The sequence below is a fragment of the Acipenser ruthenus genome, unplaced genomic scaffold (genome assembly GCF_902713425.1).
Source record: "Acipenser ruthenus unplaced genomic scaffold, fAciRut3.2 maternal haplotype, whole genome shotgun sequence".
Taxonomy (NCBI): domain Eukaryota; kingdom Metazoa; phylum Chordata; class Actinopteri; order Acipenseriformes; family Acipenseridae; genus Acipenser; species Acipenser ruthenus.
The window spans coordinates 135079-152003 of NW_026708128.1; the positions used below are offsets into that span (position 1 = coordinate 135079).

Consider the following 16925-nt stretch of genomic DNA (forward strand, 5'->3'; position numbering starts at 1 on the left):
GTCTTTGTGTGTGTGTGTGTCTGTGTGTGTGTGCGTGTGCTTGTGCATGTGTGTGTGTCCGTTCTCGGAGTTTAAAGTCAGGTTTTATTTCACATTCCCCTGTGATAGGGAGGCAGACAATAAACAACAGCACCAGAGTCCAGAGAACAGGTTCATTGAACCAGTCCTGGAGAGGGAGAGGGAGAGGGAGAGGGAGAGGGGACACGCCTCAATGCACTTGAAATCGCTTCAACATTCCATGAGCTTAATATTAAGACGATTTCAGTTGGTCTCTAAACTAAACCTAAAAGATCCTGACAGAACTGGCAGGTTTGAAGACAGCCCAGGGGTCCTGGCAGTGCAAGTGCCCTATTCCCCCAGTGTGTTGATAGCTGGGTGCAGTTTTCCAGGTCTTCCTGTGAAATTCCATCCGCTCCTACATTCCTGAAGCACTTCGAGGCGCTGCATTGACTCCTCACGACCCCCGACCCCCAGAGAGCGAAAAAGGTCGGAGGTCGAGGAGCGTGCACATTGCTGTGACGCTAACAAAGATCTTTGAGTGGAGGGGAGGGGCAGCACATGATCTGCTGTCTGGAAAGTTTACTAGTGCTAGAAAAGGGAGGGTATGAAATGGAGAAGGGAGCAGAGGGCTATTGAAGGCATCTTTTAAAACAGCAGTTAATTCATTCTTGCTGCATTCTTCATAGCAACTGCCTGCCCTCTGCACACAAAGGGACTCTATAGCCCCCCCCCCCTCCCTCGAGTGCTGCAGTCTGTCTCTGTTGTAATTCAGCTCCTTCACATTATTTCGGGGGGGGGGGGGGGGGCACAGTGACTGGTGGCTGTTTTCTACTGAAGCTCATGAAAAATCTGTTGCAGCCACGTGTTCCAAATACATGATCTGCAGGCTCCTGTATAAACCTTTCCCCTGGTAGTCTTGCCCTGTATCTTCCCATGGTTATACTTTGCATTTAGCTTGCCTCTCTGTGCTTTTATAATGCTTTGCCGTGCCTTCACTGTGCTTTATTACACTTCGCTGTGCTTTAACTACGGGGAAGGGCTAGTTCATCATGGTTTGGATTTAAATCTGATGTAAAAATGTTTCCCCTAAAACCACTGTCACTTATTAAAGCTCCCCACAGGAAGAGTATAGCAATGTGGAATAAAATGAAAGCATAGGGAAGCATTGTAAAGCACAGAGAGGTCTGGTAAAGCATAGGGAAGCATTGTAAAGCACAGATAGGTCTGGTTAAGCATAGGGAAGCATTGTAAAGCACAGAGAGGTCTGGTAAAGCATAGGGAAGCATTGTAAAGCACAGAGAGGTCTGGTTAAGCCATGGTAAACTAACCCTTTTAAAAGTTTCCTCTAGTGAAAGCCTCTAAGCGTCTCTCCTCTCCTCTCTCTCTGCAGGCGGGCAGGCCGTGCTCCAGGTCTCTGTCCCCCCGGAGGTGGATGCAGAGCTGGGGAAGTCCATCAGCATCCCCTGCATCTACTCCTCCAGCAGCAAGACCAGCAACGTGATCGTGGAGTGGTTCATCGTGAGTGCACCGTCTGTCTGTCTGTCTGTCTGTCTGTCTGTCTGTCCACCGCTACTGTCTATTGTCAGTACAATAACTTCCAGTCAGACAGACAGCTGTGTGCAGCCTGTCTCCTGTTAGTACTGGCTGGCTGTCTGTCTGTCTGTCTCTCTGATAATAATTAATTATAAAAGGTTTGATCTTGTGCAGTTTGGGTGGGAGGGCTGTGCTGCTCTCCTATTCTCACGGACAGGCTACATCAGTCCACCAGGGTGCATTGGTGGCGCCATCTAGTGCACAGCTACTGTCTGTCAGCCATTCAGAAGTCATAGCCAACCCCTTGTTGTCTCTCGTCTCTCTCTCTCTCAGACGGAGCGCGGAGGCGACAGACAGCGAGTTGCCTATCGCAGCTCCTCGGACTCCGGCACGGATAAGAACACAGAGCTGTCGGGCCGGGTCAGTGTGGACCAGGACTCCTCTCTCTCTCTCAGCGCTGTGGAGATCGGGGACGAGCGAGACTTTCACTGCCAGATCACTGCGGGGCCGGCGGGGAGCGGAGAGGGGAGCGCACACCTGCGGGTCTACTGTGAGTATACAGAGAGAGAGACCGAGAGTCACGCTGTCACAGAGACCCACCGTCACACAGACCCACCGTCACACTGACACACAGACCCACTGTGGGTATACTCTGAGTATAGCAGGCAGTGTGGTCCAGTGGTTAAAGTCCAGGGCTTGTAAGCAGAAGGTCACCAGTTCAAATCCCACCTCTGCCACTGACTGACTCACTGTGTGACCCTGAGCAAGTCACTTAACCTCCTTGTGCTCTGCCCTGTGGTTGAGATGTAAATCAATGTCCTATTGTAAGTGACTCTGTATATAATGCACAGTTCACAGTCTGCCTCTGTAAAGCGCTTTGTGATGGTGGTCCACTATGAAAGGCGCTATATAAAAATAAAGATATTATTATTATGATAGTATGAGAGAGATGGAACCACTGTCGCATAGATCAGCTACTGTATGAGTCTACAGTGAGTCTACAGATAGAGACACTGAGACAGACACACACGGAGACACACGCACACACAGAGACATAGTAACATACTGCACAGCTTAGAGTCTGCAGTGAGGAAAGACGCACAGAAATGAGAACCTTTCAGTTCCGCTTGAAAAACAAGCAGCAAGCCACACCTGCGTGTGTGTGAAGGCAGCTCCGGGAGATCAGAGAGGGATATGATCCAATAGCAACGCTGTGTTATTGTAGGTGGTGTTTTTACAAGGTTTCTGACGGGTACAGCTGGTCATGCAGATACCATCAACCCCCAGCATGTCTCTGACACACACAGATAGCAGCTAGAGCTGGCTCTACACCCAGAACACAATGAAATCACTGGTGCAATTTTCAATACCTGACTCAGCTTCTAGTGTCAACAACACTGATGAAAGCACTAGAGCCCAAACGCTGGTCTGCTTGACTCGGTCTCTTCTAGTTTCAATCACACTGATGAAGGCACTAGAGCCCAAACGCTGGTCTGCTTGACTCTGTCTCTTCTAGTTTCAATCACACTGATGAAGGCACTAGAGCCCAAACGCTGGTCTGCTTGACTCGGTCTCTTCTAGTTTCAATCACACTGATGAAGGCACTAGAGCCCAAACGCTGGTCTGCTTGACTCGGTCTCTTCTAGTTTCAATCACACTGATGAAGGCAGTGCTTGTCTGGTTATTTATGAATGTATTTATTTTTAACCTTCCCCTCCCAGCTGCCCCACAGACCCCTGAAGTCAGCCCCCAAACCAAGATCATCTCAGTGACTGACCCTTCAGTGTCAGAGGTAAGAATATAGAAAACAAATAAATAATTATTGTGTAGCAATGGTTATTAAATAAGCTATACGACCTGGACCAATCAGCACGTTGCCCTGTTCTAAACCCCTCCCATTTCCCCTCTTTCTATAGGTCAGCACTTGCACCAGCAAGAATGGAAACCCCGCCCCCAAAATCATCTGGTACAAAGACTCTACCCCCCTTCCTGAGGTCACAGAGAGCAACGACAGTGAGTAGTCAATCACAAGAGCCACGCTTGTCTGCTTGACTCTATTTCTTCTAGTTTCAATAACACTGATGAAGGCACTAGAGCCCAAACGCTGGTCTGCTTGACTCGGTCTCTTCTAGTTTCAATCACACTGATGAAGGCACTGGGGCCCAAACGCTGGTCTGCTTGACTCGGTCTCTTCTAGTTTCAATCACACTGATGAAGGCACTAGAGCCCAAACGCTGGTCTGCTTGACTCGGTCTCTTCTAGTTTCAATCACACTGATGAAGGCACTAGAGCCCAAATGCTGGTCCGCTTGACTCTGTCTCTTCCAGATTCAATAACGCTGATGAAGGCACTATTTCTCTCTCTTTGTATTGATGAATCTCAATATAAAGTGTATGTGTTGTTCGCTCTTTTGTACCTCCACAGATATGTACATGGTGCCTCGTGTAGTAAAGGAATCGTCTGGTCTCTACACCATCACCAACACGCTGTACTTCAAAACCAGTAAGGAGGACAAAGACTCCCAGTTTCACTGCCAGGTGGAGTACGTCGTGCCGGGGGGGACGACAGAAACCAAGGACTCGCCCAAATTCAGCCTGTCCCTGCACTGTGAGTGTTCACCAAGCCAGCTGTTCCGGGAAGTGGGGTTAAATATTAAAAACCGAGTTACACTAGATAGAGGTCTGTGGTTTTTATAGTTTGTTTTTTCCCCCACAGATAAGTAGTTGATACACAGCTGTGTTCTATGATTCTCTCGTTTTGAGTTCCAATAGAGGTGCTGTCCAGCGAAAAGTACTTCTTTTTCTTTTTCGTTGAAAAGATGTCATGTGTTAACTCCCCCTCCAATCAGATTACACGGAGGAAGTGACCTTTGCTCTGGTGACCCCGAAGAAGGTGAAGGAGGGTGATGATGTCACTCTGAAGTGCAAGGCAGATGGTTTCCCTGAACCAGAGTACGAGTTAACAAAGATTCAGGTGAGAAAACGCATGCATGCACGTACACTTTTACTGTGGTAAACTTTTTACAATGCTTCCCTATGCTTTACCAGACCTCTCTGTGCTTTACAATGCTTCCCTATGCTTTACCAGACCTCTCTGTGCTTTACAATGCTTCCCTATGCTTTACCAGACCTCTCTGTGCTTTACAATGCTTCCCTATGCTTTACCAGACCTCTCTGTGCTTTACAATGCTTCCCTGTACTTTACCATGCATTCACTGTGCTTTTAATTAAACTTTTCTGCACTTTTACGAAGGAGAACTTATTTATTTTTTATCTGTAGCCGGATGGCAGCATTGAGGATAAGGGCACCTTCTCTGGAATGTTCACCCTCCACTCGGTAACCCGCAACGACGGGGGCAAGTACCGCTGCGAGGCGCTGGATTTCGATTCGCCCCCAGAGGTCAAACTGAAGAAGGACGTCACTCTGTTAGTCCACTGTGAGTGTCCCCCTGTATGCCTTGTCTGTCCACACCTACGTTGCCTCGTTTCTGTTGAAAACCGCATGCCCGATTTTGTGAGGAAACTTGCTAAGGGCATTTCATAAGCACAAGTTGTTACACAATATACTTCAAAGGTGAATGGAAGCTGTCTGCCTGTCACACTTGCATACAATAAATCTTGAGTCCTACTTCTCCAGTTATGCTGAAATACAAATTGAAAAGGGCATGCTTTAATCGGTATATGTCACAGGAGGCTGTGTGGTCCAGTGGTTAAAGAAATGGGCTTGTAACTAGGAGGTCCCCGGTTCAAATCCCACCTCAGCCACTGACTCATTGTGTGACCCTGAGCAAGTCACTTAACCTCCTTGTGCTCCGTCTTTCGGGTGAGACGTAGTTGTAAGTGACGCTGCAGCTGATGCATAGTTCACACACTCTAGTCTCTGTAAGTCGCCTTGGATAAAGGTGTCTGCTAAATAAACAAATAATAATAGTATATGAAGGCAGCTGTCTGTGGCTCACGCTTACATGTTTCAACAAACAGAGGTCACAGCGATCTGCCTCCTTATTCACATTACATTTTTATTTCCAGTGGTGGCTCCGTGGGGTGAACACCCCTGACTTGCTGGTTTAGTTCATGTGTTTGGAAATGTTTGTGTGTTCTGAGATCTGACTCTGTGTGTGCGTTTGTGTCATTCCCAGATCTGGACCCGGTCACTGTGTCTCCTTCCAGCTCCGTCTCGGTTCCTCTAGGGGGCAGCGTGGATCTGGGCTGCACCACCACTGGCTCGAAGACACCCTCTTTCATGTGGAAGAAGGCGAGTCGTTGTGCTTTATTTAATTTCAGCTTGGCACGGTAAAACCTAAGATCTTTTTAAACAATCGGACAGCATTTCACTGGTCCTTCGACCTGCAGTCTAGTTGTGTGTGTGTGTGTGTCTGTCTGTCTGTCTGTCTGTCTGTCTGTCTGTCTCTGTCTGTCTTAGTGACTGACTGTCTCTGTGTGGGTCTCTCCGTTTGTCTGTCTCAATGTCTGTCTCTTTGTTAACCCCTCATCTTCTCTCTGTCACAGGGCTCCCAGGTGGTCTCTCAGTCTGCTTCTCTGGTCCTGAAGGAGGTCTCGTTCGAGGCAGCGGGCAGCTACAGCTGTGTGGCCAGCGTGCCCGGCATCTCTGGACTGGTCAAGGAGGCCATCACCAACGTCACTGTTACTGGTGAGTGACTGGGAACAGTGGGGCACCCTCACACAGTGTCAAAGTGAAATACATCAACAAAACAATAAATCAATCAATACAACCAGTTGAGCTGTAAGGAAGAGCCCTGTGGCTCTGCCCTTTCTAAAAGATTAACCTGGTAATGGTGCAGTTTCCCACCCCATGCTTTTCCCATGCCTATACTGTGCATTTACCACAGTGTACCCTGGCTTGCCATGTTTATTGATGTGCTTTACAAGGCTTTCACTGTGCTTTATTACACTTAGCTTTGATTTTATTATGGGACCATTTTATAAGGGTTAGTTTACCGTGATTTGTTTTTTTAAAATGCTTTACCAGACCTCTCTGTGCTTTACAGTGCTTCCCTATGCTTTACCAGACCTCTCTGTGCTTTACAATGCTTCCCTATGCTTTACCAGACCTCTCTGTGTTTTACAATGCTTCCCTATGCTTTGCCACTCTTTCACTGTGTTTTTAACTATGGCAAACTATTATAAGAGCCTGTCTGTCCATCTGTCTCAGGAAAGGCCCAGATCGTTGACCTGCCCTACAGCGGTCGGGTATCAAAAGAAGGGGAGCTCCTCACTCTGTCCTGCACGGCTCAGGGTCACCCCGAACCCCAAATCTCATGGACCCCAACTGGACTGGAGGTCAGTGCCCCCCCCTTGTCCCACACACACTCACAGTTTCAAACAACCGTCTTCATTAAAACTGTAGCTTAGAACAGAATCCCTGTGTCTGCTGGTTTTCATTCCAACTGAGTTCTCAATTACTTATTCAAACCTTTAATTGAACTGATCATGTGCTTAATTAGACCTTCTTATAATTGTTCTCAGCTCCTAAAAAGTTGCAGATTTTTCAAGTTACTTATAAAACCGTATAGTTAACTTAATCTCCCGACTGTATAAAAGCTGAAAACAATTAAAAAGGTCTAATTAAGCTAATGAATAGTTCATTTAAGTAATTGAGAGCTCAGTTGGAATGAAATCCAGAAGACACAGAGGGTCCCCAGGACCAGGATTGGGAAACTCTGGCTTAGAATATACTTCCGTTAACCTCAAAACGAGTCCGTAAATCATCAATCCTGCTGTTGAAATTCACTTTGTTTACCTGTGTCGTTCGTTACAGCCTTGTGACTTTTTTAAAAAGCACCCTTGCGTTCTCAGCAGAGCTCTGAAACATGTCTTCTCAAAGTTAGCACTCTGGAGTGCTAGTTACACTTGAGCTGTCGTCGATCCTTTCTAGCACAGCGCCGCACTTAATTCATCTCTTGGAATAGACGCTCTAACGATGAACAGGGTGTGGTACGGAGGCCGGCAGCTTGCGCCATCTTGAAGGCACTGGCCAAAACAATCCTTTCAAGGGCCAGTGTCTGGAAAGTGTGACGGGCAAGAATCGGAAGTCGATAGCTGACACTGTCTGTCTCTCTCTCTCTCTCTCTCTCCTCTCTCTCTCTCCCCCTCTCACCCAGGCTATCAGCTCAGTGACCGGGAACAAAGTGACCAGCACCGTGACCCTGCCAGTGACCCCCATTCTGGTGGACAGCGGGGTCATCTGCGAGGTCAGCAACGAGCATGGCTCCAGCAGGAAGAAGTTCAACGTGAACATTCACAAAGGTCAGCATCATACCGTAGCGTTCTTCAGATAAAACTCCGTCACCTGTCAAAGGAGCTGACATCATCATTGAAACACTGTTAAAACCTGTTTAATTTCAGTTTGATCCAGTAGGAGTTCAATCAGACACACCTGAGCTTGTTTCCTACAGACACTGCAGCTAATCAAGCTCATAGTAATTATTAGTCATTTAGCACACTTCTATCCACATGTGACTTGGAGACTTGCATCAACTGCTGCCGCAGAGTCGCTTCCAACAGGACCTTGTTTGTTTTACGTCTCATCCGAAGGACGGAGCACAAGGAGGTTAAGTGACTTGCTCAGGGTCACACACAGGGAGTCAGTGCCTGGGAAGGGATTTGAACCTCCTGGTATCAAGCCCCTTCTCTTGAACCACTTGACCACCAAACCTCCTCTCTTATCAAGCTCGTAGTAAAACCTGGAATGGGTGAAGCTGCTGTGCAACAGGAGTCTTATTTCCACTCCTGAAATGAGCAGGACCGTGCCAGCGATCAGTTCCATGTTGAGTCTAGTTAACTGGTTCAACAGTCCATGCATGTCTGTTGTAGCAAGACGGGTAGAAATCACTGGATTCTGCGATTGCTGCATTTCTTTGAGGCGGTGGTTCCACTTCTCAGTCAGCTCTGATTTTTCCTTATTTTTCATTGCTTTTATTTTTTTTTCAGAAACACCAACAGTCACTCCTCCTGTAGATACTGAAGGTAAGCTTTCTCCTGCTTTACAAATTTATAGCACAACGAAGAGCGAGCGAAACACAAACTCAGTGTATTTACACACACTCATACTTCCAGCCAGAACCTGAGAAGGAAACCCAAAGCAAGCGGCCAGGATTGGTTATTACCCCGTTTTGTAGGGACTAAATCAACCGTGTGTGTGTGCGCGTGTGCGTGCGGGTGTGTGTGTCTGCGAGGTGTTATTGGCAGCCCTGAAATCCTGAATCCAGTCATTGGAGTTGCGTCTCTCCCTGCTTGTGTTTGCTGTGCTCTGCCTGTCTGCATGCCCCTAACCCTCTCTCTCCTGTTCCATCATGCTGCCCGCAGTGGACCCCATACTCAAGACAGGTTTGTATTGATCTGCCTCTTCTCTAGCTCCTCGCCCCGTCCCTCGCACAACCCATCATAGACTCTGGACCAGGCTTTATTAAACCTTCATCCTGCTCACTGTCTTTAGACTGTGTTTACGTTCTGGACCTTGCAGTTAATCGTGTGCTGTGCAGATACGGTCTTCAACAGCGCCCCCTATAGGTTTTTCAATGTATTTCTGTCCCATTGTGTTCCCCATGGCTTGTCCGAAATTCATCCGTAGCTATTAAATACTCGACAGTGCTGAATTTAGAAACACTAAAAGAAGCTTAGGGAGGGTTAACGTTTCCACTGGAAGTCTTTCTCAGCGTCTTCAACGTAAAATCAATGGAAAATGTTTCAACTAGAAGTCTTTCTCAGTGTCTTCAAGGTAAATTTATGACAAATGTTTCCACTACAAGTCTCCCGGTGTCTTCGAGGTAAATTTTAATGACAAACGTTTCCACTAGAAGTCTTTCTCAGTGTCTTCAGTGTAAATTCAATGAGAAACATTTAGACTAGATGTCTTTCTTAGTGTCTTCGAGGTACATTTAATGACAAACGATTCCACTAGAAGTCTTTCTCGGAGTCTTTAATGTAAATTCAATAAACGTTTCCACCAGAAGTCTTTCTCGGCGTCTTCGATGTTTGTTTGCACAGTACTCTTGAGTGTTTTACTGGTTCGGGATGCTGGTTTCAGGCTTGTGTGGGTGTGTGTTTTCAGCAGTGTGTTTCTCCGTCTCTCTCAGCGAATCGTCAGGAGCAGGGAGGCAGCGGCGCGGCGGTCATCGCGGTCGTGGTCTGTGTCCTGTTGCTCCTCATTCTCGTCGGCTTCCTCTACTTCCTGCAGAAGAAGGGCAAGCTGCCCTGCGGCCGGCAGGGGAAGGAAGACATGTGAGTTCGAAGGGGTCTTCCTCAGAGCGTATCGATTTCATTATACAAACCTCGCTATGGATCTCTGCAGGGATTGGAAATGGAAGACTCCCAACATCTCCGGATTGAACTCAAGTTTAAAGCACTCCCGTGGTCTCGGTGGAGCTTTTAGAATCAAGGCTAAATGCAAAATACAACTTGGCATAGTTCAAACATGTTATTTTGGCCGTCACTTGATTGGGCAAAATTCCCATCTAACTTGACCCTTGTTCATTTGATTGCTGCACTGAGAGATGGTTGTGTCTGTATTAGCAGGGTCTATTGGAAGCAGCATCCATTGGTTAGCTGTTTATCGAACCTCTCTCTCTCCCTCTCTCTCTCTCTCCCTCTCTCCCTCCTCTTCCCCCTCTCCCTCTCTCTCTCTCTCTCTCCCTCCTCCTCTTCCCCCTCTCCCTCTCCCTCTCCCCCTTCCCCCTCTCCCTCTCTCTCTCTCTCTCTCCCTCCTCCTCTTCCCCCTCTCCCTCTCCCTCTCCCCCTCCCCCCTTCCCCTCTCTCTCTCTCTCCCTCCTCTTCCCCCTCTCCCTCTCCCCCCTTCCCCCTCTCCCTCTCCCCCCTTCCCCTCTCTCCCTCCTCTTCCCCCTCTCCCTCTCCCCCCTTTCTCTCTCTCTCTCTCTCTCTCTCTCTCTCCCTCTCTCAATTCAAATTCAGAGATGCTTTATTGGCATGACTACATCAGAAGTGCGGCCAAAAGCAATTGCAAAATCAATAACTAAAAAAATCATTACATAAAATCATTACATAAAAATAAATCTATATAAAAAGATACAAAAATATTTCACTAAAACAGACACGTACATATTAAGATACTTCTATGTACACACCACGTATGATGTAAGGGATTTTGTGTAAGTGTGATGGAAGCAGATAGCCACTAGTGGAGTCTGTTCAATACACTCACTCTCTCCCTCTCTCCCTCTCTCTCTCTCTCTCTCTCTCTCTTTCTCTCAGTGTCAACACAGAGGCTAACGCAGACGAGATAGTCGTGGAGATGAAGTCTGGCAAACCCAACGAGGAGGCGGGTCTTCTGGACTCCAACGGGCGCCAGCGGCCAATGCGAGATCAGGTGAGGGGTCAAACCCATTGGACACCCCCAATCAATCAATCAATCAATCCCGGTCCTGGAGGGCCATTCCACTCCAGATTTTCCATGAGATAACGAACGACCTCAGGGTCTGGATGGAGGTTTAACTGGTTCAGATAAACCATTTAGAGCAGGGTTTAGGAACGAAGACCAGGGGTGAGAAAGAGCCAGCTGTGGCCAGCCCTGCTCTAGAGTTGAAACATTAACCATACAGACTTCAGATACAGCTGTGAGGTTTCACACAGTGAGGGTGTGTGCCGCGTCAGGTTATTTATTCAAAGTCTTTTCCATTCACACATCAATGCTGTACACATGTATTCTCGCACACATTAATGTTATAGTGCATCATAAAGTAATTCTTATCTCTTAATAGCTTTATTAACATCATCACTGGACCTCCCTTTGAAGGAGCGCTGACCATCTTTAAAACCCATTCTCTCACCTCTTATTAGCTTTATTAACATGATCACTGGCCCCTCCCTTTAAAGGAGCGCTGACCATCTTTAAAATCCATTCTCTCACCTCTTATTAGCTTTATTAACATGATCACTGGCCCCTCCCTTTTAAAGGAGCGCTGACCATCTTTAAAATCTCTTCTCTTGCCTCTTAGTTAGGACTAGCAATATCATCCTTATGAGTTAATTCTTTTTCTTTTTTGTCTTTCACAGTGATGAACACGACAAAAAAACACAAAGCCTCTTAAGGGCAGTGGAGAGTTCTGGAGGAAAAATTTAATAAAGCTGGGGGCGCCACCTAGCTGTGAAAACCAAGAATGACCTTCCCAGTCAAGACCACACCCTCCATCGCAGGAGAGAAAAAAAAAGACTGTTCTGTTTTGAATATTTGTTTGTTCGTTTTAACCAACAATTTGTTGGAAGACATAAGAAGTTCAACGCTGTCTGCCACCGACCTATTCCTGTTTTCCATTGCAATCCCATTTTAAAATGAATTCCTGATTCCAATTCCTTCGAGGGCGTCGGAATTGATATTTCAGAGACGTCATAATAATTGCTGTGATCCTTCAACTGCTTTCATTTGAAGCCTGACAGACAAACGGCAACCTTCAATTGAAGGGAACGCGTTGGCGCTGTGGTGAGGAGCTCTAGTTTAACAGGATCCTGCAGAATTGCGATTTTTGATCAGCGCTGTGCTGGAATTGATTCAAAGGGATTTGGAATTTGGAATCGGCAATTGATTTTAAAGCTGAATTGGAATTGGGGAAAACAGGCACGGATCCCAAAGCTGCCACCATTATCTATCTCCCCGTTGTAAATACTGAAGCTTGATTGTGTCTGAATCGATGCATGCAGTCCTGTGGGGAGCCTGTCTGAATTACTAACACTGTATCTAAACCTGCACTGTAAATGTTCAAATAGCTAAAACACTGGAAAAAACATTGGAATGAGGTATATGTGTAACTGTCTATATATATATATATATATATATATATATATATATATATATAGACATTACTTTTTACAGTACATGGATCTTTTAAACTACAGTGTCACCCATTGCAATTGAGTTCTGCTGTCTTTTTGTATAATGGCTTGAGAAATGAACAAGAAAATATGAGCGTTTTTATCTTTTTAGCGTGTTTTATTATTATTATTATTATTATTATTGCTTTATCGATATTTAAAAAATAGTGTATTTTTTCAAAGAACTGGACAATGTTGTGGATACCACAGCATGAGAGAGCGCCCCCTTTTCTTTCTCTTCTTTTAAAACCGTCCCGTCCGAACTGGTGTAGCTCGTATCAGTACTGCTGTGTGCATCCAACGCGTGTGCGTGCGTGATGTTAAACGTTTAGCCTCCATGTCTGCATTTCTAAAAGGCTGGGCTCAGGTTGCTAGGGCGACCGCTGGCTAGCAACGCAAGTGTCACGTGACACCCCCCCCCCCCCCCCCCCCCCGCGCACTGTGAAACCACTCTGTATTGCTGAAACAGAAAATCAACTTTATTGATGTATTCCATCCGCTCCATATTAAATAATCTCCACCCATTTCTTCCCCCTTCCCATCATTATTATTGTTACTGGAAACTCGTCTGCTTTTGTATTTTATTTGAACGTGTTTGTAACTGTTATAAAAGATTGTGAAATGTAATGTGGATTCCATCCAATTTAGTTAACGGTTTCATTCGAATTTTGATCTTTTTTTTTGTTTTTTATTTGATAGTTTTCTCTTTTTTTTTGCAAAAAGCGTTTTTTTTTGTTTCGATTTTATATAGAAATATATTTTATTTCCTGCTGCTTTTCTGTTTTTTGAATTGTAATATTTTTGCTGTTGGTGTACGCCTGTGTGTGTGTGTGTGTGTCTTTGTTAAAAAGTCGCACGACCTTGCTGTTAAAAAAAAAAAAAAAATATGGAAATGCTTCTGAAAAGAGAAAATAATAATCCACAAAAGTTGTAAATAAACTGGTTTGCCCCCTAGTCTGGTTGTGTGGAGTCCAATCCTGGAGCAAGAAAGAGTTTTAACTAGTTAACAGGGGTGTAGTGCTACACTAATGTCACGATATGTATCACGATCTGCAGGTCGCTATACGACACGCCAGCGCTTCTCAACCCCGGTCCTCGGGGATTGGGGGGGGGGGGGGGACCCCTGTGTCTTCTGGTTTCATTCCAACTGAGCTCTCATTTAGCTAAGCTAAGCCTTGTTAATTGTTCTCAGCTCTTAAAGAATTGGAGATTTCAAGTTAACTGTGAAATCGTATCAGTAACTTGAAATCTGTAACCTGTTAGGATAGGATAATTAAGCAAATGTTCAGTTCAGGGTTTAGTTCAGTGACTGAGAGCTTAGCTGGAATGAAAAGCAGCAGACACACAGGACCTTGGGAAGCACGGTGAGCTGCTTGTAAGACGCACAGTAACATCCAATGAGCTTCTCATGTAGGGCTGTTTTGTTAACGGAACAACGCAGGGAGAGTCTAATATAATACACAGAAGAGGTTACAGAGAGGGCACCGTCCGATCAGTCTATCCTTCTCTATCTCTCCCTCTCCATCGATCCTTCCCTCTCTCTCTCTCTCTCTTCTTCCTGGTCTCCCTCTCTATCTCGTTCTCCCTCCCTCTCTCTCTCTCTCTCTCTCTCTCTCTCTCTCTCTCTCTCTCTCTCTCTCTCTCTCTCTCTCTCTCTCTCTCTCTCCTCTCTCTCTCTCTCTCCTCTCTCTGTGTTCAGTTTGTAGTTCTTGCCCCTGTGTTGGAGCCCCAGCTCCATCACCTTTCTGCTGATGTCCAGACCCCCCACTCTCCCCTCTCCATCCATCCTTCCCTCTCTCTCTCTCTCTTCCTCCTGGTCTCCCTCCCTGTCTCTCTCTCTCTCTCTCTCTCTCGCTCTCCTCTCTCTGTGTTCAGTTTGTAGTTCTTGCCCCTGTGTTGGAGCCCCAGTTCCATCATCTTTCTGCTGATGTCCAGACCCCCCCCCAGATCTCCTCTCTCCTCCCCTCCTTCACGTCTCTCTAATGAAATACTCGGTGGCTGTGCTGGGCTCCCTGGTTACCACAATAGCACCGACCTCTCTGATCTCAGCTGGGCTACAGATCTGCAGCTTCAGAACAAGGTGTTTGAAGAGATTTACTAAAGCTGCAGCCTCACTGCAAAACTTGATATATTTATGTGGTACGGTAAAAGTCAAAATCTGGTAACTGTCAACATTTACCAAGTAATCTATTGCTTTTCTGATTGCATTCTTCTCCAGACCCTTTTGTGATTTTTTTTTCACATTTTGGGTTCATCCTGTGCTGTTCCTGTCCCTGTTGGGGCCAATTACAAATCCTGTTAGAAGTGAAAAAGGGGGGTGTGGGGGTGTGGGGGGTGGGGGTGGGGGTGGGGGGGTGTGGGGGTGGGGTGGGGTGGGGGTGGTGTGGGCGTGTGGGGGTGGGGTGGGGTGGGGGTGGTGTGGGCGTGTGGGGGTGGGGTGGGGGGTGGTGTGGGGGTGGGGGGGGGGGGCATCACACTATCTGTGAGTTTGGTTAGCCTGCGGGCCGTGACAAGGCGTTTGTTTCGGGGTGTCGCGGTCGCCTTTGATCGTGTTTAATCACTCATTTCCTCCTATTGATTGTGTTTACAATACAGCAACCCTGCCCGGTCAGAGCACTGTGCTGCAGCAGACAGGTGCAGGGACAGATAGTGTGTGTGTGTGTGTCTGTGTGTGTGACAGTGCGTGTGTCAGTGTGAGTCTCGCAGTGTGTGTGGGTCTCAGTGTGTGTGTGTGTGTGACAGTGCGTGTGTCAGTGTGAGTCTCGCAGTGTGTGTGGGTCTCTGTGTGTGTGAGTCTCAGTGTGTGTGAGAGAGAGTGTTAGGGTGTGGGTGTGTGTGTGTGTCAGTGTGAGTATCACAGAGTGTGTGTGTGTGTGAGGGGCCTCGTCTCGTTCGTGAATTTTCTTAAGAAGATGGATTTTAAAGGCTTATTGACTCATTGTAATTCCAGAGAGATTGCACCAGCATATCATTGATTATGGTTATGAGTCCGGCTCTATCACCCAAGAGGCTGCTGTGAAGGAATCAATCGCTTTGAAAAGGGCAGGTGCGTCACTGCCAATACAACTGTACTTCCATGTATGTGTTTTATTTGAATGGTTATCAGTGGTCGCTAAGGTTTTATAATTATTATTTATTTCTTAGCAGACGCCCTTATCCAGGGCGACTTACAAGATATCACATTATTTTTTACATACAATTACCCATTTATACAGTTGGGTTTTTACTGGAGCAATCTAGGTAAAGTTCCTTGCTCAAGGGTACAGCAGCAGTGTCCCCCACCTGGGATTGAACCCACAACCCTCCAGTCAAGAGTCCAGAGCCCTAACCACTACTCCACACTGCTGCCCTTTATAACTACGTTTGGCATCTCTAATTACAACTTTTAAAAGATAAGTGTTTGGGTAAATGTGAGAGGTACTCGGGGTGAATGCAAATATTATTTTTTTTAAAAAATGTAATTAATCATCACAGACGGTTCATAATTAAATCGCGGCCGACGCACCTGCTTCTGTTGTCAGCCATCAATACTGAACACGCTTCTTGAATGAATACATGAATGAATTAAGTAACCGTCAAAACTCAAACACAATTCAGAAACCCCGCGGGGAAAACTATGAAGACATTGTCGAGCCATTAACTCAATTTTGAACGCCTGTCCTCTCGGCTCTCACCTCAGCTGCGTCCCGTCTCGGTGTCCACTTTGAACCGCCGCCAGCCAGCCAGCCAGCGGGGTCTGTTTTGTCTCAGTCGCTACCCCGCGGGGAGGCTCATTAGCCGGTCTCGTTTAAAAATCCACTCCGGCGAGAGATGTATACCACAGGGACTGGGCCGCGCAAAAGCGCTTCTTTCTTACTCAGATGTTTTTTTGTGTTTTTAATTGACGATATTCAGCGTGGAAAAGGTCCGTCAGTCGGTCAGTACTGGGGAATTGTAATAACAATAAAATACAACCGTGATTACATCTTCAAAAAATGCTATTGATATCTGACTGCCGTAAACGAAGCTAACTGACTGTTTACAAATTACTGACCGCTTTGTTTTTTTCAGCGTCTCAACGTTTTCCCGCTTTAAATAATCGTGAAACAGTATTGAATTATTTAATCTATTTCCCCTGAATAAGAATAATATCGCTGCATTATTATTTAGTCGTCTATTTTGAAAGGAATATTAATGTTTTGTTTTTTTTTAGAATTTTTTTTTAACTGTTAAGATTTAATGGGGTGAGGACGAGAATTTGCCCAGCTAAGACGCTGCAAAAACACATCAGCATTAAACAGATAGAAAACCCACTTTATAATTTTGGTTTTCTCCTGTAGCTGCAAAGTGTCTGTGAGTCTATCAGTGAGTATGAACATAAGAACATAAGAAAGTTTACAAACGAGAGGAGGCCCCATTTGGCCAGTCTTGCTCGTTTGGTTGTTAGTAGCTTATTGATCCCAGAATCTCATCAAGCAGCTTCTAGAAGGATCCCAGGGTGTCAGCTTCAACAACATTACTGGGGAGTTGGTGCATGTCTGTCTGGCTTGTGTTTGCATGCATATCTGTTAT

The 16925-nt window shown here is 46.1% G+C and overlaps 1 protein-coding gene across 2 annotated transcripts in view; it reads left to right on the forward strand.

The window, feature by feature from the left end:
- Positions 1-13329, forward strand: part of LOC131729696 (basal cell adhesion molecule-like) — a 34216-nt gene extending 20887 nt beyond the window's left edge. Inside the window, exons 2-17 of one of the 2 annotated variants that reach the window (XM_059019906.1) lie at positions 1391-1518; positions 1867-2083; positions 3255-3325; positions 3450-3546; positions 3958-4140; positions 4382-4506; positions 4813-4969; positions 5672-5787; positions 6042-6183; positions 6706-6833; positions 7655-7799; positions 8484-8519; positions 8859-8879; positions 9629-9773; positions 10761-10875; positions 11562-13329. In XM_059019906.1, the coding sequence (XP_058875889.1) occupies positions 1391-1518; positions 1867-2083; positions 3255-3325; positions 3450-3546; positions 3958-4140; positions 4382-4506; positions 4813-4969; positions 5672-5787; positions 6042-6183; positions 6706-6833; positions 7655-7799; positions 8484-8519; positions 8859-8879; positions 9629-9773; positions 10761-10875; positions 11562-11564 (1829 nt within the window). In that variant the 3' untranslated portion in view covers positions 11565-13329. The remainder of the gene's footprint in view (positions 1-1390; positions 1519-1866; positions 2084-3254; positions 3326-3449; positions 3547-3957; positions 4141-4381; positions 4507-4812; positions 4970-5671; positions 5788-6041; positions 6184-6705; positions 6834-7654; positions 7800-8483; positions 8520-8858; positions 8880-9628; positions 9774-10760; positions 10876-11561) is intronic. The other variant, XM_059019908.1, reaches the window with a different exon arrangement.
- Positions 13330-16925: the final 3596 nt, after the last annotated feature.